This window comes from Drosophila persimilis, unplaced genomic scaffold, assembly GCF_003286085.1.
Source record: "Drosophila persimilis strain 14011-0111.01,24,50 unplaced genomic scaffold, DperRS2 tig00000700-arrow-arrow-pilon, whole genome shotgun sequence".
Taxonomy (NCBI): Eukaryota; Metazoa; Arthropoda; class Insecta; order Diptera; family Drosophilidae; genus Drosophila; species Drosophila persimilis.
In genome coordinates this window covers 1,070,734-1,093,890 of record NW_020825340.1, presented here as the reverse complement: position 1 = coordinate 1,093,890, position 23,157 = coordinate 1,070,734, and the positions used below count along the sequence as shown (strand labels likewise).

General features: G+C 46.4%; 4 protein-coding genes across 4 annotated transcripts; 2 read left to right on the top strand and 2 right to left on the bottom strand.

Annotated features, from left to right (window-relative positions):
• The first annotated feature begins 12,703 nt into the window (after positions 1-12,703).
• LOC6602783 lies at positions 12,704-17,103 on the top strand. Its single transcript, XM_002027804.1, has 2 exons — positions 12,704-12,772; positions 15,337-17,103. The coding sequence occupies exons 1-2, from the start codon at positions 12,704-12,706 to the stop codon at positions 17,101-17,103; spliced, it is 1,836 nt and encodes a 611-aa protein (XP_002027840.1).
• Positions 17,104-18,074: 971 nt separating this feature from the next.
• Positions 18,075-18,779, bottom strand: LOC6602782 (adrenodoxin). The gene is made up of 2 exons (XM_002027803.2): positions 18,584-18,779; positions 18,075-18,506 (listed from the first exon to the last, which is right to left on the bottom strand). Exons 1-2 carry the CDS (start codon positions 18,718-18,720, stop codon positions 18,167-18,169), a joined length of 477 nt encoding a protein of 158 aa, XP_002027839.1. The 5' UTR covers positions 18,721-18,779; the 3' UTR covers positions 18,075-18,166.
• A 472-nt stretch (positions 18,780-19,251) lies between these two features.
• Positions 19,252-20,369, top strand: LOC6602781. Its single transcript, XM_002027802.2, has 2 exons — positions 19,252-19,342; positions 19,396-20,369. The coding sequence occupies exons 1-2, from the start codon at positions 19,252-19,254 to the stop codon at positions 20,358-20,360; spliced, it is 1,056 nt and encodes a 351-aa protein (XP_002027838.1). The 3' UTR covers positions 20,361-20,369.
• LOC6602780 (nibrin) lies at positions 20,322-22,966 on the bottom strand. Its single transcript, XM_002027801.2, has 4 exons — positions 22,948-22,966; positions 22,048-22,854; positions 20,524-21,995; positions 20,322-20,464 (listed from the first exon to the last, which is right to left on the bottom strand). The coding sequence occupies exons 1-4, from the start codon at positions 22,964-22,966 to the stop codon at positions 20,384-20,386; spliced, it is 2,379 nt and encodes a 792-aa protein (XP_002027837.1). The 3' UTR covers positions 20,322-20,383.
• Positions 22,967-23,157: the final 191 nt, after the last annotated feature.

The window sequence follows — 23,157 nt, the reverse complement described above, 5'->3', positions numbered from 1 at the left end:
AAGAGCTGTTAATCATTCAATAAAAGGTAGGTTCATGGAATGCTTAACTCTTTTCCAGATATTGCCTTACTTTCCCTTACGAATTACATCACATCTGAGTTCTCTACGCACAAACCATTGCCTTTCCCAACCAAGCGAACTCCAAGCGAACTCCAAGCGAACCCCCCGGTTCGGGGCTTAATTTTCTAGAAAGAAAAGACAAAACAAACCGAAACCGAAACAGAAACAGAAACAGAAACCGAGCTGGATCTGGGCCTGCCCACGTACCATCGAGATCGAGATGCGTCAGGCCGTGAGGCATATCCGTAACTCAATTAGCATGCCAGGCACGTCCCTGACCCAATTCCGTTTTGGATGGCGGATGGCGGATGGCAGGGGCTGCCAGCGTAACCACAGCGAATCACAAAAAGCATTATTTTGAATTCAAACAAACGCATTTATGCTGGTGCTTGTGCAGAGGATCTACGTCATTCGAAGCCATGCCTGGGCCCATGCATGCCCCATGTGTGCTGCGCTGTATGTGAATCACCCCGGATCCAAGGCAGGGCAGGGCTGCGATTGGCGATTGGCACTGCATGAAATCGAAACCCCCAGCACACGGAACTTTCGATTTCTTTTGGTCTGGCCCAGAGGCGGAGGGCCAAGCAGACAGACAGCAGACCCTCCCTCCATGCTGTCATCGCTTGGGCAGCCAAGGTGCTTTGGCCAAATGAAAGTTCACAAAGATTACTTTCTTGGGGCTTGGCTCCGCCTCGAGACGGATCAATTGTCGTAGATACATTTCGCATTTGGTATCTCTCTCTCCCCCTCCGATTTGGGCATTTCTATTTAATCATCTGCGAGAGTGTGCCGGCCTGGCAATTTGTGTAAGCATTTTTGTGCCATTTCATCATCGGAAATTGGCCAAAAAATATCTCCCAGTGGAGTCTGGTGGCGGGTGACACATTTGCTTTTGGCAAATTGATCAAAATTGGCACAAAGTTATTTGTTGGTTTCTTGGTTTGGGTTATCTTTTCGTTTCAGTTGTGCAATGCGGAGCATTACCTGGCCCCCAAGGCACTCCCAAATTGGCCAGAAATCATTTAATGGCTGCGTTTTGTTAAACAATCTTTAATCACTAATAATAACCACAGTTTCATGGAGCATAATTTAATTGAATTAATTCCCATAGAAATGGGATAATCGTAGAAAGAGATTTCATTAAATGTTCAAAAATACTCGTACAAAGTATTTATAAAAACTGCCTTGATTTTCGATAAATTCTTGAGATTCTTTGATTTGCTTAAAATAACAATGGAATATGGGGAAAACTTTCACAACTCATTCTTGGGGGAACCTCTTTTGAGAACCTATAAAATAAACAAAGGGACCACAGCCCCAACAGTTGTGCAAATAACACAATCAAATATTTCCACTTTTATTCAATTAATTTCTCTCGAACCAAACAAAAGACTTAAGCAACGAACTTGCTCGCTCAGATAAATCAACGAGAAACAAGGGTACAAAATTCCATTTCGAAATGATTTCTTTTATCAAAAGTGCAGGAGCAGCCAGACAATAAAATGACTTAATAAACTTATTAAATAAACACAAAGGTTAAATTAACAAAAAAACAAAAACAGAAGCAAACAAATTTGCCGCAGCGGCAGGCATTCCGTTAACAATAATTACATATGCATTATGTCATTAAGGGGGGGGGGGGGGGGGGGGGGGGGTGGCGGCGGTTGGCATTGCATAATCATAATTTAATTTTCCAATGCATTGGCCAGAATAACAAGAGGCGTCAAGAGCCAGCCGCACGCCCCACAGCCAACCGAGGAGCCCCGTTAGCTGACTCAGAGCCAAAGCCGGACGTGGACCCTTTACGAATAACAATCGAAATTAGGCAATCGTTGAGGTAGTGGCTCGATCGTGGTGTGCCCCGACGTCACCAGTTACCTTGACACAACCAGGCCGCCTCTGCGATGGGCCTTTTCGATGGGGTGGCATGGGCTGGAGGGGAGGCGCTGCAATCTTGTTGCCAAAAATACCCCGGCAATGCTCCCGCAAGAAAGAGCCGCAGAAAGCGGCCTGAAATGAAAAGTTGGCCCGAAACTTGTTCGGTTCGGATCGGATCGGGTCGTGTTTTGAGCCAAAGAATAGCCGAAAACGGCATATTTTGCATTCAGCGGAGACCCAGAGAGAGACAGAGGGATAGCGAGAGAGAGCCGAGGGGCAGAGAAGCATCGCGCAGAGAGAGAGTGCTGCTCCAGAGAGAGAGATATACATATATATAAGCACTGCGCGCTCTCTTTCTCCAACGATATAGTCTCTCCGCCTTGTCTCAGACACCGCTCGAGCGAAGCAGCCGTAAAGGGGTCAAAACTTTCACGCGATATAAAATCTTGGTTAGAGATACGGCCGGGCCGCATTTTCATTTCAACGTTTGTGTGCGACGAGTCGTCTTCTGTCTCTCCATCTTGTGTGTGGCGTTTCGAGTGCGTCCTGTCCAGCGTCCAGCTCATCGCGACCCGCTGCGCGTCCCGTGTTCGCTGTGCCCCGAATATAACCCATATATGAAATTGGAATAAAAAACAAGCGAACAACACTCTCGATTTACTCTTTTTTTCAATTTGTGCATCGAACATATTCGAGATCAGATCCACTACGATCCGATCCGATCCGATCCGATCCAATTAAGAAAGCGAAACAAGAAAGGAAACAGCTTTCAACGTGATCCGCCGCTGTGCCATCCACTCCAGCCAAAGCCCCCAAGGCCAAGGATTTACAGTGCCCGAAGGTAAGACACGATCGACAATTGCGGAGGGAGTCGTCAAGGAGTTGAGCTCAATGGAAGTTCGATATACTTACGATCATTGCATGCATTTTTTTTTTGATTTTTTTTAAAGTTACTTATTTGTTTGCTGTGCTGTTATTTTTGGCAAACGTTTGGTATTTGTGATCTGTGTGCGGTTAAAAGTGTGACAGGATAATTGTCGATCATTCACTTGCTACTTTGTGTGTTATAACCTCTATATATTCACATATTTTCCTTGCCATTGAACACAATTTATTTATTTACTTATATTTATTTATTAATTGGCCAATTAAGCGTACTTTTTTCTATCTTAAATAATGGTTAAAAAATGATAAAATAATAAACAGGAAAGAAGACTGTAAGCCACCTACTGGGTCGTCTTTTCCCCTGGCAAAAGTCGTATCGCTGTATTTCAAAAAGGGGACTAAAAGGATTTCTGTGGGTTTCTTTTTTAAGGCTTCGCTGATCATTGGATCAGTTGTAAATATCTTATACAAGTAGTTCAAGTCACCAGCTCAAATTATCTTTTTTTTGGCCGTTTTCCATTTATCATAATTAAAGTAAATTAAAACCTTATGAAATATGAAAGATTCCCGAACTTTTAAAACCGCATTAAGAGCTCCCTTCCCTAATATATGTCTTTAAACTTCAAGGCATCAGCGCTTAGGGCAACACTTTCTTGCTCATCCAGTACCCGTTAGATGATAGCCGAAATCTGCCCCTTAAGCGCTCATATATGAATGATATGATATAGTATATCCAAAAGCCAAGTTCTACTTGCTTACAAAAGCGTTGCAAACACCTTCTGCGAAAGAAGTGCCCAATATAGATTTTATTTTCGTTGGAAAAAAACAACTGATCCATTTAGAAGAAAGTCGAGACGCATTATGCGGAAATATGGCTATTATTAATGGATAGTTAAAGAGGAGGTATATGCTGCTCTTGAAAAAGCTGTAGAGCTGTTCGCCAGCTAGCTGCCTGCTGAGGCATGCAACTGGAGCTGAAGCTGAAGCTGGAGCTGGCGCTGGCGCTGAAGATGAATCTAAAGATGTGGAACCCTTGGCTCATTAAGCTTCATTTGGATTTGCATAGCTCTCAAATCTTGCAATCGATGGGTAGAAGGGTAGAAGGGGGAACCCACCCACTGGAGGGGAAACAACACTTCAAATTCAAGTTTCTGCTGCAACTTTTGCCGGCTCTGGTTCTGGTGTCTCATGTTTGCTGCTGCTGGTGCCTCATGCTGCTGCTGTTGGTGTTGCTGGTGTTGCTGCTGCTGCTGCTGGTGAAATTTCATCGCGTTTCGCGCGAATGAAAGTCTGAAATTACCCGTGTGCCGCTTCTCATTCGCTGTCGTAGTCGCGGGGCACTGTGTGGCTTATGTTGCAGTTGCAATTGTAGAGTTTTCCATACTCACATGTGTTGCTGCTCTTTCTGCTGCTGTTTGATTAATATTGCGAATTGCTTTGTTCAAAAACTGCTCCACTTTGGATAGTGCATGAAAACAATTTCGCTCGGCACTCAGATACACACACACACACACACACACACACTTAGATGCAATCTGCAGTCTGTGTATCTCTGGCAGTCAGCACGCGCGCTGATGCCTTTAGCCAAGTGGGTTGCTGTTGCTGTTGCTGCTGCTGCTGCAGACATTGCTCATACGCCGTGTGTGCCATTGCCACTTGTCATCGCTGCCCAAACATAGCGCCTGCCAATACTTTTAATTGATTCCACACAGACACACACACTAATACACACAGATGCACAGCGCGCACAGAGATACATTCTCATAGTGAAAGAAGCTGGGCCACTTGCTGCCATAATTACTGGTTTCTATTGCAGCAAGCTCACTCTCAGATCCCCGAGATCTCCAAGATCTCTGTCTCTGCCACTGCCACTGCCACTGGCTCTGACTCTGTTTCGGCCTCTGGGATGGGGACTGCGACTGAGACTGTCTCTGGAACTTGGCGACAATCTCAAATTAACGGCAATTGTCTCGCCGCCTTCTGCAATTTTCACGCAGTTTTTCCATGGCAGCGTGAAAATGTCAGGCAGGCAAACAGAAAGAAAAAAATGAAAGAAAAACCAGAAAACAAACTTTCATTGGCAGCCAAAGGGGTTTTTTTTTTCCGAAAAAGAGATTTTTCATGCAACAACAGGCACAAATTAGAAAAGAATTTGGAATACCAATGGATTCGAATGGAATAAAATATCATTTAATATATGATTAGCTCTAGATAACTATTTGAACAAGATCCCAAACAAATACCCCTCCCCAGACACAAAACGGCCTTTTGATGTGACCTTCCACAGTACCTACATTTTCCATCTCATTTTGTTGCTGAGTTTCTCTAATCAGAGCGACCACAAAGTGCTTTTCATATTCGTATTATTCTGTGAATAATTTTCAATTGAATTTCAATTTGATTTCTTTCCATTTTCCCTTGTCAGCAGCTCTCGTAACCCTTGAAAGCCCAGCCAGCCAGTCACCCCCCCCCCAGACAATTGTCGGCTTGTTCATATCGGAACACAAAACCCCATTTGGCACCATCTATTCCGAGTACTCGAATCAATCCACTCGAATCCATCAACATCTCCATCTCCATCTCCAGCTCTTTGTTGTGCTGTGCTGCCGCCAAGAGCTCTTCATTAGCCGCAATCAAAGTTGATTTGAAAATATCAAGAAAATCATGGAAAATCAGTGAGATCAATGGGCGGGCGGTCGGTCGGTCGTAGATCTGTTCGTAGTTCGTATTTTTCGTATTTCGATTTTTTTGATTGAGCCGCATTTCGAGTACGAGTCGAGAAGCCAAACGAGAGTGCGGTGTGTGCTGAAAAGAAATGAAAACCACTTTCTTTGCATGCATGCCACAAAATACGCCAACACCACAGAGAGCGCCCAACAATTTGCTTGCAACGCTGCGAGTCGCCGTTCAGGCAAGCGGAACATGCCGCTCCGTGTGGCGACAGCCGCAGCGCAGCACCGAAATTGGGTCACTAATTATTTCAGAGCAAAATGCAACCGGCTTTGGCTTTGGCTTTGGCTTTTGCTTCGGCAATGGCAACGGCAACGGCAACGGCAACCGCTTCAGCTCCAACTTCGAGAGTGCAACAGTGCCACAGAAACTACAGCCTGGGCTTCTACTTGCAACTGCAACTTCTCCTCAGTCTCAGTCGCAGTCCCCGACTTTGACTCGACTTCGGCTAACGATGCGTTGCAAGTAGAGGATATGGCATGCCTCAGATGGCCCAGCCCCCCCCCCCCCCCCCCCTCCGGCTGCCACGTTTCTTGATTGCCTTGCTTTCTTTTGCCGTCTCTTTCTTTGCGGCATTGGACGTCGCCCCATCTCTTTCGATTAAATGGAGACCGGACCGGACGGACTGCTTGGGCAGAAAGTGCAAGCCCTTGAGTTTTTACTTTCGTTGGGCGCTGCACATTGCACTGTGCTGCTCAGATGGGGGTAACCGGTTCTTCTGCCCATTCAATGGTCTCAGATCCCCCCTCTTCCCTCCCCGTTGTGTGTGCGGCATGCCTCGCTGCTTCCTTGCAACTGGAGCTAAAGCGAATTTCGCGTTTACAGTTAAAAGAAATGGAAAGTACAAGGGAAATGGCCAAAAAAAGGAATGAAAACCAAGCAGGAACAACAGTGCCCCCTCATGCCACTCCAATGCCCAGGGACAGGGGCGTGGTGGGGAGAGGCGGGACAATTGTGGAATATGTTAATTGTCTTGTTTCCCGTTGCTTTATCTGTACCGCTGATCCTGGCTAACGGCACTTTTTTGCCAGTCCACTAATTCCACAAATAATCTCCATGGAGGGGTTGTCGTTGTTTCTGCATTTTTCGGCACTTTCTGTGTCATTTTTTCTGATGTTCACGCAACGGAAATGGTCAACGCCTAACGGGAATTCTTTGGCCAGGAGTCTGAGGACATGGTTCAATGCGAATTTAGGGGGGAAATTCAAGTGTAAAGGCCATTGGAGTGGGAAAGAGACCTTCCAGACAGGCCGGGGAAAAACACTTCTTCCACTACTCAAAAAAGTCTCAAGAAGCCTGAAAAATGTTCCCATTTTGTATTTAAAAAGGCGGGTTTTGTGTCCATAGAAGGACCATATACTAATATGCTTCTACCTTTTATATGGAGCGTTTTTTGTCTTGGAGAAGACTTCTTACAACGCACTGAATACCATGCAAACAAATTCAAGAAAGTCCCTCAGCTCCAAGCCATTTCAGCAATTACAATTCCTTTCGGGGAGTGCCCCCAACCACCCCTATGGTTTCCTTTCTTTTTGCAATTGCTTCACTTATCATTTCCTATACAATACCTTCTCTCCCTCTCCCTCTCCCTCTCTCTCTCTCTGTGTGTGCTGCCACAGATCACCTACATATGCAAATCGCTCGCGGTGCCCATTTCTAATTTCACTTTCCCTATTTTGCGATAAATTGCGTTATCATTTTGTACGCACATGCGAGAGGCACGGTTGGAAAACTTCACAGAAACTAAAAAATGATACAAAAAATAACAAAGTGAATGGAATGCCGTCGAAGTAGGGGAAGAGAGGACTGTGGTGTGGTGTGGTGTGGCATGCAACAATTTACTTTCATTTGCGAGTCAGACAGTGCCCCGGGGGCCTGGACTGCGTCTGCGTCTGCGGGTGCCTGCGCCTGCGCCTGCGCCTTATCGCGGGTTTGTCTTTTAATTGTCGCCTTGTCGCCAAAAACTGGAGCATAGAAAATTAATTGTTTGCTCTATTTTACATAATGCCCGGACAAAATGGCCTCGCTTATCGCCAGTATGCCCCACGGACATGGGTGTGAGAGTGGAAATTACAATGCGGGCTTTTGCACGCAAAAAGTTTGTTGCCTAACTCTTTTGTTTATGCATGGGAAAAGGATATAGGGGAGAGATTAGTACATTTTATGGATTTAGAGTTGGAAAGTGCTCCCTCTTAAGCGAGTGAAAAGGTATATAAAACTATCAATTACTTTCATAATAAGTAATCTCCATTGTTAGAAAACATTACGCATACGTATGACAAAATTGACCCAAAATAAAGCCCATTTATAGGCAATTACCAGCCAAAAACTCCAAACTGAAACAGTTTGAAAGATGAAAATTGAATTAGCTAAACCAAGCGAAAAAAGCAAACAACGTATCATCCGAAAAATACCTTTCAACATTCAGACACGTCAAAGTCAAGCGTTTTTCCCTGCTACTGCTGGCATTTGATGATCTGTAAGAAAAAAAGTTACTTAATAACTATAAAAAGCGACTGAACCGAGGCACACCACACACTGGAGCACTCAGATACTGTCGGTGATAAATTGCCCCTTTTACAAGACAGAGAAGACGACAAAACAAAAAAAAAAACCTTCAGCGGCTGTTAACATTTTTGCGCTTTTTCTTGGCCTTCTCCTTCTTGTGCTGCTCTTGCTGTTTGCTGTCGAACGAATTTCACTTTCACAGCATCCGATACGAGAGTGGAACCTCGTGATTCGACCGGGGGCATGGGCATGTGTAGTTAATTACGCATGCTGTGGTCTGGTGCTGTGGGGGACTGGGCTTCAATTTCTATGCCACAATGGCAAATAATATCGATCACTTACGGCTGCAAACGACCACAAAAATGACATCGAGTCGAGTGGCAACGAGGGGCGGTACGCGTATGAAAAGCAGCGGCAGCAGACACGTTCCAAAAATGCACAGACAGACACCGAGACGCACAGCACATCTGCAAGTGAAACTTTTACCAGCCGCAAATTGATCCGAAAACATTCCGAAAACGAACAACAAATTCTGTTTTTTTTTGTCAATAATAATATTTGAGGTTCAAGCCGCTCCCAGTTCCAGCTCATCATCTAACCGCCATCAGGCATGTCGAACCCCCCCCCCCCCCCCCCTCCCCAAAAACGAATTTGTCAGCTACTCAATTAATAACCATAGACAAATATCCAAAAAGATTTGTATAAAGACATACAGACATGTATCTATATCCATGTAGTATGCTGGAGAGGCCGGTCCCCGGCCCCCGGAGGCTGGACGCCAGCCACTGCTCGGAGCGGGAGCTTTAGCTTCGACGGGGGATTTGTGAAAGCGTTCAATTAAATTAATGGACTTAACGAAGTCGTTTTGGCAAATGCCAAAAACAAAAACAACACCAGCAAAAAAAATAACCAACGCAACGCATTGAACGCATGGATAAATAATTACTTGTCCGAGGCATTAAATGCATTTTCGTTTTCTTTTAATTGACATTCGATGTCAATGAATGCCACGCGAGGCTCTAAGGAAAGTTGTCCTTATATGGAAATTTCGGGTTTGATGGAAATAAAGAAAACCGAAACAAAGCCTAGTGTGAATAGGAGGAGAAGCTTTTGAATATAAACTAGTTCATGGAGCTAGGCAAACGCTATGAATGTCCTTTAACTGGAGAGAATATCATATCTGGCTGAGCTTTCATTGAACTAGTTTATCCATAGAAAATGAGAGCAAAAGTACAGCTTTACATGCTGTTTTATTTGATTTGATAAATTACTGGTTTACTGGCTTCTTTGCATTGGACTTACACAGCAGGAAATGTCGTGCTTTAATGTGGGCTATTCAAATCCTTGGTGCCCGATCATTAACAATCGAAATCCATCCACGACTCGTATCGATATCCGGCTCATCAAAATACATAGGGGGTTGGGATCGGGATTGGGATCTGTATCTATATACACAGCTCGAAGCCACGTAAATTACCAAGAATTAGAACGAGCTCGCTCTCGGTCCGAGTGGAGTGGAGTGGAGTGGAGTGGAGATCTACTAGGAGTTATGTGAGTGCAGTGGTTCACCTAGTTTCCAGAGTGGACCAGTTGTGACCAGCGTCACGCATTGTCATTCAATCAATTGGAGACATCGGCGGAGACAACTGAGCTGAACCGCTTCTGCCCCTTCGGCAGCCTGCTGCTTGCAACTTTCCGCGCAGAGACAACAACTTTTCATTGAATTTTCACTTGCAGCGTCGCGGCGCGGGCACTTTTCACATGATTTAATGTTTGCCTGCTGCCCCACAGATACTACTAGTATTAGGCACTCGTAAATATGCCTACGAGGTAGATACATACGGCGCACGGGGGGGAGAAATAAATGAAAAATGCTGAACCCCGAGGATCGTAAACTAATTAGTTGAAAACAAAAGTGGCACCTTCTCGCGCCGCACAAACAGAGAAGAGATTTCTTTCGAGTGTGAGCAAATAATTTTATTGTGTTAATTAAAAAAAGAAACAAGACAAAAGCAGAGGCCAAGAAATAATGCCCTTATATGCGGCATCTCTCAGAGGAAGAAGACTGTCGTCGTCGGGCAGTGTACGAGCATGTGAGGGAGACCCAGAGACACAGAGAGAGAGAGAGAGAGAGAGAGACACTGAGATCTCCAGCGAAGAAAAACTTTCACTTGCCAAACAGCAACAATAAACAATTCCATTTGGCAGTTACACATAACAACAGCAACAACAAAAACTACAACAATGAGCATTATAAACAAGCTCCATCAGTTTCGGAAGAAAAATTTGTGTCTTCTTTGTCTGCGATTGAAGTCGCTTGATAAGGAATTTGTTCGGGTGCCAGCAATTAGCAGAGAATACTCTTGCCACCGCCGAAAAATTTCGCCTGCCTTTTTCCGCTAATTGCCAAAAGATTTCTAGTTTTATATGCAAATCTCCAGGCCATTTGCAGGGGAAGAAGAAAGTGAGTCAGGGAAAATATTAGTAGTCGTAAATAACCTATAAATACTCGTAGTTAACTGTTAAAGAAGCAAGCCAGAGCCACAGCCACAGCCACAGCCACACCAACAAGAATGATCGTGTCAGAGCTGCTCGGAAAGAGAGTGAGACAGGCCAATAAGAACGTAAAGCTCGTTCTTGTTGAAGGCTGAGTAAGAGAGAGGACTAAAAAAGGGAGTGACCCTCTCATTCATATAAAGTTCTAGAGTGAGAGAAGGAGAGAGAGAGAGAGAGTTACCAGCTCATTCGTTTTTACTGTAATTCATACATAAGATTCTAAGCTGCTGTTTGAAATGAGAGAGGACAAGCATGCACTTTACTGCAGAGAAAAGCTGTAAAGAGATAAGGAGAAAAGAAGCAAAGAAGATTGCATAATCCGATCATCAGCTGTATGTAGGGTTCAAGTCAATTCCAACTCCAGTCTGATGGATATCTCTCCTACTCCTCCTACCCACTCCCCACGGATCCCCCCCGCACAAAACATTTGACGGCAAGTTTGTGGTGTCCGTTACTGTTTCAGTGGGTTAATAGTACACTTGCTCAACGCCAGCAAGCCGGTTTACACTCCCGACTCCAATTCCCGTCTCCCAGCTCTTGGTTGGCCGTCTGCTGTGGCTCGTATTTTATGGCCAAGGCTTGTTAAAAGCCCATTTACATGTGTTTTGTGCTGAGAAGAAGAGTTGGGGAGTCAACTGTGGTACTGTGGAACTGTGGAACTATGTGTGGAGTTGGTAGTTGAAACTAAGAGCCGTGCAATATGCTCCAACTGTTGCCATCCATCTGTAAAAGTAAAACTGCCAGGCAACAACATTCACCAAAGGCCAAAAAAAGAAGAAACCAAATGCTGCCCCAGCCGCTGCTGCTGCTTCTGCTTCTGCTGCTGCTGCTGCTGCTCTTCTGGCGGCAAGTGAAATGCGTTCGCTGGGGCAGAGACGAGACCGAGACGCCACCGATACCATACCATACCATACCGCTTACTTTTCCAAAAGCAGCGCGCAGCAGCTTCAGCCTTAAGCTGTGTGAAAGCTGTCAGTCTTTAGCGGCACTCAGACGCAGGCGCACCACCACCGTCGGAGCTGAAATCGGAGTCAGAGTCGGAGCCAGAGTCGGAGTAGAAGTCGGAGTAGTCCAATGTTAACAGCGACTGTTAGGCGGAATGTAATGCTAGGCTACTCCACTGTTGGGCAACTGTAAAAGTAAGGCCCGAGAAAACACTCGAAAAATTAATGGGCCTGGCCATAAAGTGCAGCCACCGTGTGGAAAACCAGAGATAGAGACAGAGACCGACCGAATGCGTTGGCGTTCCTTTTGGCTGTCTGTGGCTCTGGCTGTGCCGATCGCAGAGTACTGTTATAGTGAAAATAGAAAGTGGTTCCTGTTTGGTGCGCGCGAGTTTTCATTTGTGCTTTACATAAAATGCAGCTGTGTGTGTGTGTGTGTGTGTGTGTGTGTGTGTGTCTGCTCTTTCTTTTTGTTAGTGTGTGTGCATCTGTGAGCCTGTGTGTCTGTGCGTGTCATCTGACATGAAAAGTGGCAATTGTTGCTATTAATTTTGGTGCTTAATGATGGCCATAAAGTCAGGCAGCGGCTGCTGCTGACTGACATCCATATGTAGATACAGGGTGCAGCTGGCTGGCTGTTAGATTTTTGCATAATTAAATAGTGGAAATAGTGATATTATCTAACCAAAGAAAGCGGAAAATAACCCTTAACTCGAGTTTGAATAGCACTTCAAATATAACTGTGGCTTTATTTTTTTTCTGTGAATAAAGTTTGAGGAAAGCTCAGCTCCCATTTGGCAGCTTCCACTCAGCTGTTAACGTTAACGTTAACGTTAACCCCCTCTGTTAACAGCCTGCCGCGGCAATTGAATGGCCTCAAAAATATCTTCGTATGCAAATCTGAAAAGCAATTCTGCAGCATTGTTTACCCTTGTTCCCCTTTCTTTTCTTGCAGAAACAACGAGAGGCAACATCCACCACAACGACGGAGTGAAGAAAGCCACAAAGAGCTGTCCGCGCCGTAGGAAGAAGAAGCAAACACAACAAAAAAAAATATAGATAACTTTTTTGTTGGGTTCCAAATCGCCAATTTGGAATTTCAATTTCAACAGAGAACACCAAACACATAGAACCAGATCAAAATGGGACACCACCTGACGCGACGCAGTTGCCTCTTGGCCATAGTTCTTTGCTTGATATTCAACACGAAGGTGAGTCCCATTCACAAGCCCAATCCCAATACCAATCCCAACCGATCTGTGAAAGTGACAGCCTTACCCATCGATTTTACAACCCACTCGATGGATTTCTACGATGGCAATCAAATATGCTTGTGCATAATTTCAATTAGGAAACGCCAAATGCTGTACAGTTAGAGTCCGATAGAGGAAGATCAGAGATGTGGCCCACTTTATAAGAGACATGAGCGCCGAGGCCGGCTGCGGCTGCGGCTGTGGCTGGGACAGAGGCTGTTCTCCGCCGCGAGCTCATTTCGTATGCAGTGGAGCCCCGGCCCGGCCTGGCCCGGCCCGGCCCGGCCACAGCCATAGCGGATCTCTTCACTTTCGACTCAATCGACTACCGTTTTATCAATAGCAATTCGAATGCAAATCAGTGCGAGTGTGCCTCTATTGATAGATTGGGTCTGTGCCGACAGAAGAGTCGGAGTCTGCTATCCGATCGGACGGGAGAGCCTCTACCTCTATAGCGGTTCTGCTGGCAGATCAATATCAGTCGGTGTCTGAGAGTAAGTGAGGGTTAGAGAAGGCTGAGGCTTAGTGTGCTGAGGTAAATGTAACAGCTGGCATTGAACGGCACTTTGCTAATCATTGCAATTAGTGATTGGAAATAATCCGACATATACTCGCAGAGAGAGAGAGGGAAATTATAAGAAGACTTAAGAGAATACAGTATAACCTCTAGGAATATGAAGGTACAGTGGAAAAGTCGTGAAAGACAAAAGATTATAGGATATTTTCAAGTTCAACTCTCATTCAGATATGAAAATATCATCTTCATGGGAAATTTATCCTATATTGAAATTGTAAATAGCCATTTCATAACTTATATATTTTTCTTTCTGCGAAAAGTTGGACAGAAGCTTACAGCAAAGCTCTCAATCTATGGCGGCTGTCAATCAATATAGGAAATGCCCATAAATTTATTTGATTTCTTGGTGCCTCCAAGCCTCAGACCCCTACACGCTTTCGATTGATAAGCATGCCCAAAACACAGTGTTTTCTCGTTCGCCCCCCCTCCCCCTCTCTCTCTGTGGATTGGCTGCCATGTAAATCGAAACATCAGTGGGTTATTTAAAGCGCATCAATCACTGGCCCCCGATGGAAAACACACACACACACACACATGCTCCACTCCACGCCATTTAGCCACTGCAATCACTGGCCGACAGTCTGTGAAGCTATGGCTCTGCTCTGGCGCTGTGGAGATGGTCAACTGGCCGAAGGAGATGATGATGGCCAAGGCAGCTGCGTGTCTGGTCGGATCCGATCTGCTGCTGGCATTGGTGCTGAGGTGCTGTTGTACTGGGGTGCCGAGGCGGCGAAGAAATTGCAGTTATGCTCTGATTTGTACCAGTTTTGACTTTCTTGTTTATAGCGCATTAATTCACAGAGATTGCTTTATTATTTATTTATTGTCAGTGTTTTCTTCGGGCCGCGAGTGAAATGCCCGGTCCATCGGTCCGATCGAAAGAGAGAAGAAAAAAACTGATTACAAATGCCATCCGAACATCGGGCAAACGATCGATCGTTGGGGCCACAGAATCGATATTTACGAGCATATTGCCATTGATAGAGATATCTCTCCATCCATTCCATTGGCATTGCGTGGAATGTCCAAAAAAAAAAAAAAAGAAAAAAGAAAGAAAAACAGCAAAGTTTTTTTTGGTGTCTCTGTTTGTTGTTTGTTGTTTCGTTGTTTGTTTGCTTTTCTTTGGTCATTTCACTTTCAAAATCATCTCACGACATCTCAACGCGTGGACAACGGCAACGGCGAACAGCAGCCACCGAAATCCACACCGTCATCGTGTTGGCTTTAACTTTCGGTTTTCGTTGGGTCTCCTCTAGACAGACATCCGCTTCCCGTGTGCAGCCAGAGATCCATTAAATTATGAACCAGATGTGAAACGGGAATGGAAAAAGCCCCAAAAGAAAACGAAAGAAAGTGACAACCGAAGTTCCCTCCCCCCTCCCCAAGAGAGTGTGGCGGGGGGGGAGGGCTTGTGCGTGGAGAGAGCCATCTTTCAGTGGGTTTTTGTCTTACGCAATGGGCCAAGCTCTGTCATGCTTTCAATTTGGTAAGCGGGCCCCCGCGACGCCACTCCGCTCCAGCAACCATTTAATTTCAAAATATTTAAGCTGTCATGTAATTTTCAACGCTTCGCGTCGCTTCTTTCAAAATGTCGTCGCACACAATTTGGGATTTTCTGCGGTTTCTGGCTGCGATTCCGATTGCATAACCCACATATCCAATTAAATGGCAAAAGTAAGCCAAGCTAACAAGCAGCAGCCCCAACACACTCGTAAATAGGAGGGCTTTCCGCAATCCTGGTAGCTGAGCCATAACCCACCCCAGTCTCAAATCGAAAGAAAGATCAATGTATGGCGTACAATTTTTGAAATGGGGAAAGAGCTGACGCCTAGGGGGTGGATGAGGATTACAGATCTATAATTTTCCAAATCATTTCCTTCCAGTTAGGAAAGCTCCGATCTCTTTTTTTACCTTCAACTAATCCTCAATATTTCTTTCCTTACAGCATCTGGCGGTGCATGGCGATGCCTCACACATCGAATCCGCCGCTTTGCCACTGGAACACAGAGCCGGCTATGGCCCGCCGGCGCCCATTTATGGCGCACCACAGGGGCCACTGAGCACTGGAGCCACCAATGACCTGTCCGAGGAGGCCTGGCCGCTGGCCAGCACCAACGACAGTCCCCAGATCAAGCACCTGCAGGTGCAGTGCGAGAAGACCCACATGCGGGTGAACATCGAGTTCGACCGTCCCTTCTACGGCATGATCTTCTCCAAGGGCTTCTACAGCGATCCGCATTGCGTGCACCTCAAGCCAGGCACTGGCCATCTGAGCGCCACCTTCGAGATCTTCCTCAACAGCTGCGGCATGACCAGCTCGGCCAACCATAATGCGGCTGGCTATGGTGCACCAACTCCCTCAGGCAGCTACGTAGAGAACACGATCATCATCCAGTACGATCCATATGTGCAGGAGGTGTGGGATCAGGCCCGCAAGCTGCGCTGCACCTGGTACGACTTTTACGAGAAGGCCGTGACCTTCAGGCCCTTCCAGGTGGACATGCTGCACGCGGTGACGGCTAATTTCTTGGGCGACAATCTCCAGTGCTGGATGCAGATCCAGGTGGGCAAGGGACCATGGGCCTCTGAGGTCTCTGGAATCGTAAAGATCGGTCAGACAATGACCATGGTGCTGGCCATCAAGGACGATGAGAACAAGTTCGACATGCTCGTCCGCAACTGCGTGGCCCACGACGGCAAGAGAGCCCCCATCCAGCTGGTGGACCAGAACGGCTGCGTTGTCCGGCCAAAGATCATGAGCAAGTTCCAGAAGATCAAGAACTTCGGCCCCTCCGCCTCTGTCGTCAGCTTCGCCTACTTCCAGGCCTTCAAGTTCCCTGACTCGATGAACGTCCACTTCCAGTGCGTTATCCAGGTGTGCCGCTACAACTGCCCCGAGCCCAAGTGCGGTCCCGGCCTTCCCGGCGGCGAGTACGGTCTGCCCCAGTTGGGCGGCAACGGTCTGTCGGAGGAGTATGGTCCTCCAGAGGCATACGAACGCAACGACTTTGCCCTGGGCGGTCTGCCCCCAGCAGCATATCCCGATCCTCGCCATCCCGCCTCCGATGCCACCGGCGCGTACTCCGAGAACCAGCCCGATGTGGTGCCCTCGCCCCAGGCCCAGACCTCCTCCGCTGTTCCCACAGCTGACTCTGCGGCAGGACCAGGATCTGGCCCAGCCAGCTCCCAGTCGCCCCAGCAGGCACAGGCCAACAGCAACGAGCTGGGACTACCTCCTCCGCCACTGCCCGGCCAGCCTGGACAGTACAGCACCGTGAAGCGCAAGGATGACCTCAGTGCCGGTGGCAATCTCGTGTCTCTGGGCGGACGCCCGCGATCAGTTGAGGGTCTCGATGACTTAAGGGGCGTGCGCCGACGTCGCGACACCATGGACATTGTGGTCAAGCCGCAGCGCATCTACAAACGCAATGCCCAGGAGATGACGGACGTGAACACGAGCCGCATCATTCAGGTGGTGGCTCCGGGCGACGTCAACTTTGCCCTCAACAGCAATGCCAGCAACGAGACGGTGGTGATCCAGTCAGCCCGTTCCGCCGATGCCGAGACCATCTGCATGTCGGTGCCTAGCTTCGTGGGTGGTCTGGTGATGCTGCTCCTCGTACTGGCCGTGGCCTCTCTAGTCGCCGCCTTCCTCTTTGTGCGCGTCCGCCACTTTGATCGCAAGGGCGCGGGCATGGCCTACGTCAACTAATGGAATCAGAATCAAAACCAGAATCGAATTGGGATTCAGAATCATCAGCATCAGCATCAGCATAAGCGACGACACGGCGTGAACAGAAAACCAAATCAGTTTTATGTGCACTAAATGGATTCACCCTCGTCATCCTCATCATCCCACTCCTCCACACTCTATTTATTTTTTTTTGGTTATTTATTGAGTTTCCCCCGACTCGAATGGTTTCTATATTTTACCACAGAATGCCCCTACACCTACAATGCTTAACTATCAATGGTTTCCTTAGTTATTAACGAATCGAACTTGAAACATACGGAATTGCGGCGTAATTTCGTGCATTGTCAGACTTGTTAAGTTTCAGTTATACAATTATATATAATAATGAAAGATATCTGGAACCAGATAAGGATAAGGCGTCAAATGTTACATATATATTATACATACATATACTATATCGTAATCGTTTATCGTAAAAGGCGGCAGACATGGAAAAGCAGAAAATCGTTTACAATAAGTTAATATAGCAGATGTATATATTAAATTATTTATTTATTACTTTATTTGATAGCTGCGAATGAATAAAAAGTTTACTTTTATTAACAATCATATCTTTTCGAGTGGGCTTTTGCGGTCTACTATTATTATCGCTGGCTGGCAGCCAAACAAATGCAATCCTTATCATTAGATGATGAAATGTTCTTAAGGTAGTATAATACCAATATTATCAGTTGGGGAAGCTTTTTTGCGAACATATCGATTCAGATCCCCCGGACCCCTCTCCTATAAGATCAACAAATCCAGCAAGATGTACGAAAATACATGTAAATTTATTAGTGAACACATATGTATTTACACATTTATCTACAGATCCCATTGAGCTTAACACTTTAAAAAAAAACAACAGTCGGCATAAATTGCCATCGAAACAATTTATGCACGCATCTATAATAGCGGCCTGAGCTTCGGAAGCCTGGAACGACAATATCCCAGGTTTCTTTCAATTATTTAATATATATCTAGCACTCAAATAGCAAACAAAAAGTGTAACAACTATGTCCTGGGTCTGGGATTTTGGGATTTACGCGGAGCGCGCATCGTTGATGGTGGACGGGACGTGCACTTCCAATCCATCCATGTCCTTCGAGAGGGTGATTTGGCATCCCAGACGCGAGGTGTCAGTCAGTTCGTAGGCCAGGTCCAGCATGTCGAGCTCCTCGTCGCCGGGCTTGTCGGGCAGCTTCTCGAAGTCGTTGGTCTTGAAGATCAGGTGGCACGTGGAGCAGGTCAGGGTGCCTTCGCAGGCGCCGAAACCATCGAGGTCCACGCTGTTGTTGACCACCACGTCAAGCAGGGAGTCGCCCACCTTGCCGGATGTCTTGATCTTGGTGCCATTGGCACGTACGAAGGTTACGTTAACGCTGGAACCAATAGATGTGATGTAGTAATTGTTTAAGTAAGGAAAGCCATTCATAAACACGGCGTTTACGGCACTCACACATCTTGCTGCTTCAGGGCCAGCCCCAGCGAGAAAGTGCGCGAGGCAATTGCGGAACTGATTGGAACGTTGTTTCTCAGCCAGGCGCTCCGCAGGGCCAGCCTCGCCGTGTTTCTGCAAGTGTTGATGACTAGCATGTTTGCACACACACACACACACGCGCCAAATTATTATTAATAACAAAAATTTTAAATTAAGGCACGGCGTACACGCAACAGCTGAATTGGTTCGCGACAGGTTCGGGACTGGTTCGCGACTTTTGACGTTTTGGACGAACTGAATAAGTTCACCTTAGCCCACTTAATGCACCACTAAAAGCCTCTTTTGAAAAAGCTCAAAAACTTGAGTTAAGCCGCGGAAATAATCACTGTTATTAAATTCTCCTTGTAGATCCATCCTTCCTCTTTACTTCCAAATTTTTTACACCGGCGAAAGACCAGCTGAACTGAACTAAAATTATTCAAGTTCATAATTATCATGCGTATACCCACTGGTCGACAATGGGTTATTCAATCTGTCCATGATCGGATATCATATTTTTCAATTACATATGTATCTCAATAATCTCAATTTCCCCCACTTAACCCAGGTGAAAAAATCGAGTAAAATCGCTGAAATATTGAATCAAAAATATCGACTTATCGATTCTTTATTTACCTTTTTCCAGCATGGCCGGGAGTGAAACTTCGTGTTTTTGGAATGATTTTCAATTAAAACGGCCGCCGCTGGTCACCTTGCAGGTGGAGGATACAGGATTCGGTAGGTTGATCAGTTTAGACGCGAGGACACATTACTAACACCTGTCTCCACAGCAAAGAACGTCTTTGTGCTCATCAATAGGTACATGCAACAATTGTCTGAGCCGGACACCGAGGAGTTTGATCATACGGCAGCACTGATCGGGCGTCTTATGGCTCGCCGTAAGAACTCCTTTAGAAATATGCCCGGTTTTCGGGTCCTATGCAAGCTGAACAGTGCGCTCTGTCGCCTGCTGCGTCTAGATCTGCCCCGAGAGCTGGAACACTTCCGCGGTGCCCTGCCTGATGTGTGCGACGGCGATATGGCAGGAGCCATGCCTACCCGTAGCAGCTTTGAGTATATTTTGGTGCGACTGCTGGGCTTCTATCATTTGCATGCACGCATCCACGAGTGCTGTGTGACAGCGGCCAGATATTTCACTCAACTACTGAGGAATACCTTCTTCATGGAGACCATTACATTGCTCATAGCAGCCATAGCAAAAATCAACAAACTAAGCACGATACAGGCCAACAGAAGTGCCGGTCTCTACAACAAGCTACGGCCCCACTGCGTCAAGTTTCCGCAGGTGGAAAGACACAAGTTTGTGCCCGAAAACTGCGAGTTGCCGGCCCAATTGCAACGAATTATTGCCACCACACAAAAGCAAACGGAAGATAATGCCAGTGCTCCTGCTGTGATGCTCAAGTCCCCTGCAGTGGTCACAAGGGTGGAAAAGGCCAAGCTGGAAGCCAAATCTGACGTGGGAACTGTGATTGCCCGCGACGAGCTACCGCTGGCACAAAATCCCAAGACTGAATTCAACGTGGACGCGCTGCGAAGTGTGGAGGATGCAAAGCGTTTCATTGCCCGCGAAACAAAGGCCAGAAAACAGAGTCCCGTTCCAAAGAGCTGCGTCACCAAGGCCATACCCAAGCACGAGTGGCTGGGAGCCCAAACGCTCTTCCACCGTACAGTTTCCAAGGATCCAGTAAAGTCGTTGAGCATATTTCGCAAGTTTATTATTAGTAAAATATAATAGAAAAAGCAAAAAATGTTTTCTTATAGACACGAGGCAATGCCGTCGGCCAACTGAAGGCGTTTCAGACTCAAAACTTGTTGATGTGGATGAGGATTGGTTTTCTGTGGAGGACAAATATGATGGTTAAACACATTGCTTTCTCTCAATCAACGTTACTTACCTTGACAAACTTTTTAAAGTTCTTTCGGCCGTTGTACTTGCTTACAGAATCGTCTGGTGCGGCGTCCACATCATCATGAGGGCGAGCGGTGATGTTCATGGCACACAGGCGCACTTGGATGCTGTCCTGAATGGAAGCCAGCCACTTTGTGTGAGCCTCATCAGCATCGGGGTCTTGCTTGATGGACTGCTCCAGATTGACTTCATCTCCGACTGGAGCTGCCTCCATGTTACCGCTTACATTCGGTTCCGGCTTAACTTCGTCATGTAGCCTGCTACATGATAGCCAGCCACTGATATCCACCTTACGGGGCAACCCTTTTGGTTGAACCACAACGTACTTGGATTTTGGTTTATCTATCACTTCGGGCCGGAAGGGCTCTGTTAGCACATCGTCCTGATTCTGATAATCTTCCTCGCTTTGATTTTGGGAATGGAAGTTGAATAGCCCATGGTTGGAGTCTTCATTTGCATGTTCCTCCGCCTTCTTCATTTTCTTCTTACTGTCTGAAAATTTGAACAATTGGTCGCCGTCATCGCTGTCGCTTTCGTTAATGAGGTCCAGGCGCAAACGCTTGCGGGGCTGCGTCTGGGACTGCGACCGCGACTGTGAAGGCTGAGGGGCTGTCTTTTGAGGCTGCGATTTTTCTAGAAAGTTTATGACTCTAATTCTTGCCGGCGGATTGGCGGTCTTTTCAGCTGAATTGGGTAGAACACTAGTCCCGGCAGGCTTCTGAGGTTGTTCCTTTTGCAAATTGTTCTTGAATTGAAAGAGCGGAAAATCATCCTCATCAGACTCAACGGCCACAGACAAAGTTGCCTTCGCTTGGTTCCGACTTGAACGTCTGGGAGATTCTGATTTTTTCTCTGGCTCCTTTTTGTTGTCCACATTTTCAGAGTTCTCTTTACCGCGTGTCGACTGCCTTGTGGCAGCTGTAGGCTTCGAGGAAATATTGTTTTCCTCATCCGAGGAGTTCACCAATACGACACGACTCTTTGGCCTAGCCCGAACCGTAGGTTTTTCTGTTTGTTCTTCATCAGAAGAATCAACCAATATGGCATTCCTGTTCCTTGGCTTTGGTTTCTCTGATGGCAATTCCATCGATCTTTTCTTTTTTGTTTTTTCTTGCTCCTCGTCCGAGGAGTCTACAATTATTTCACGACAACGCTTTTGTTGACTGCTCTTAGGTACTGTCGGTTCTGTTTCGGGCTTATCACTTTCCGGCTCCATTTTATAGACGTCCGACTCTGGCACTACCAGTTCGGAGACTGGACCAGCTGTGGACTCGCTACGCTCTGTATTCGCCACAAGAACGGAGCAATGAAATGACGAAGTCATAGACTCCGTAGTGGTCATCGAATCGCCAATGAGCTTGTGCGATGGATTGCAAAACTCTTTGGTCGAGCAGTGCAGCAGGGCCATACCGATTTCATACTCCTGGATAATCCGCAAACCGGACTGTTCCAAGATATCTGAAAGAATACGATCATTTATTTCTGTCTATGATGACTCGAGAAAACGTACCCTGGATGCTGTTGATGGTTTCTGTTGACTGGGACTGTGTTGATGGCACATATTGAATCACAACTACATCCTTCTTTGTGAGAAACGTTTTGCGCACTCCCGAATTGAGATCCTTACATGTGGCGCCTGCCTTTCTGACAACTGCACCGTAGATCTCAAAGTGCCTGCGGTTCATAAAGATGAACGTTTTGTCGGCGAACAAGGTGGTGCGCTCGGGACGCCAAGTTAAATCTAAGTTTGTGGGCTGGTAGTCTTTAGGCTGCGGCCATCCTTCACGCACGTGAATGCTTTTCGCTGCCGCCAGCAGTTTGCGCCAAAAGGCAAAAGTCACAATGGGTTTGTTCTCCAACAAGGCATGCAGTAGCTTCACGGTGACTGTGGCTTCGTTCATGGTCAGATACGAGCATTCGTCTGTCCAGTTTGGAACCACAGATCCGCCCATGGACCCAATGAGCTCCGTCAGCTCAAACACTTGGGCGTGCGTCAACGCAGAAGCAGTGGTCACCAGTTCCATCTGCCTTACCTGCCAAATGTTGGTGGTGGCGCCAAAGCGGACTCTAAAACCGACTGGCAGGGGCGTCAATGTGTTTGTGGCCATCTTCTTGTTTCTGGGAATGTCATTGTTGAGGAAGGTACCGTATTTCGAGCCCACATCTTCTATTTGAAGCTCCCCATCCTTCTCACTCGGCAGGTGCAGCCGCACATGAGTGCGACTGATGCTAAGGTCCTCGATCAGGATCAGATCGGTTGACAAGCGACCGACGGTGTAGACTGGCTTATTTGGCAATAACACAAACTTCTCATCTTCTGCAATTTACAATATGTTAGAAAAACAACAAAATGTTACGATTTTTACTTGCCTTTCGTTAAAAAAAACATAATTTATTGAAGCAAAATCACGAAATACAAAACAGGCCATCAGTGTTACCGTAAAAAACGAACTTAGCCCACTGAAACCATGTTTATTTAAACAGAATACGATAAGCCGCGGAAAAAAACACTAATAATAATAATCATTCTTGTAGTTCCATCCAACCCTTTAACTTTACTTAAAAAAAGACGACGATTCACCTAAGCTGCGCTAAAATTCTTTAAGTATCATCATTTTCG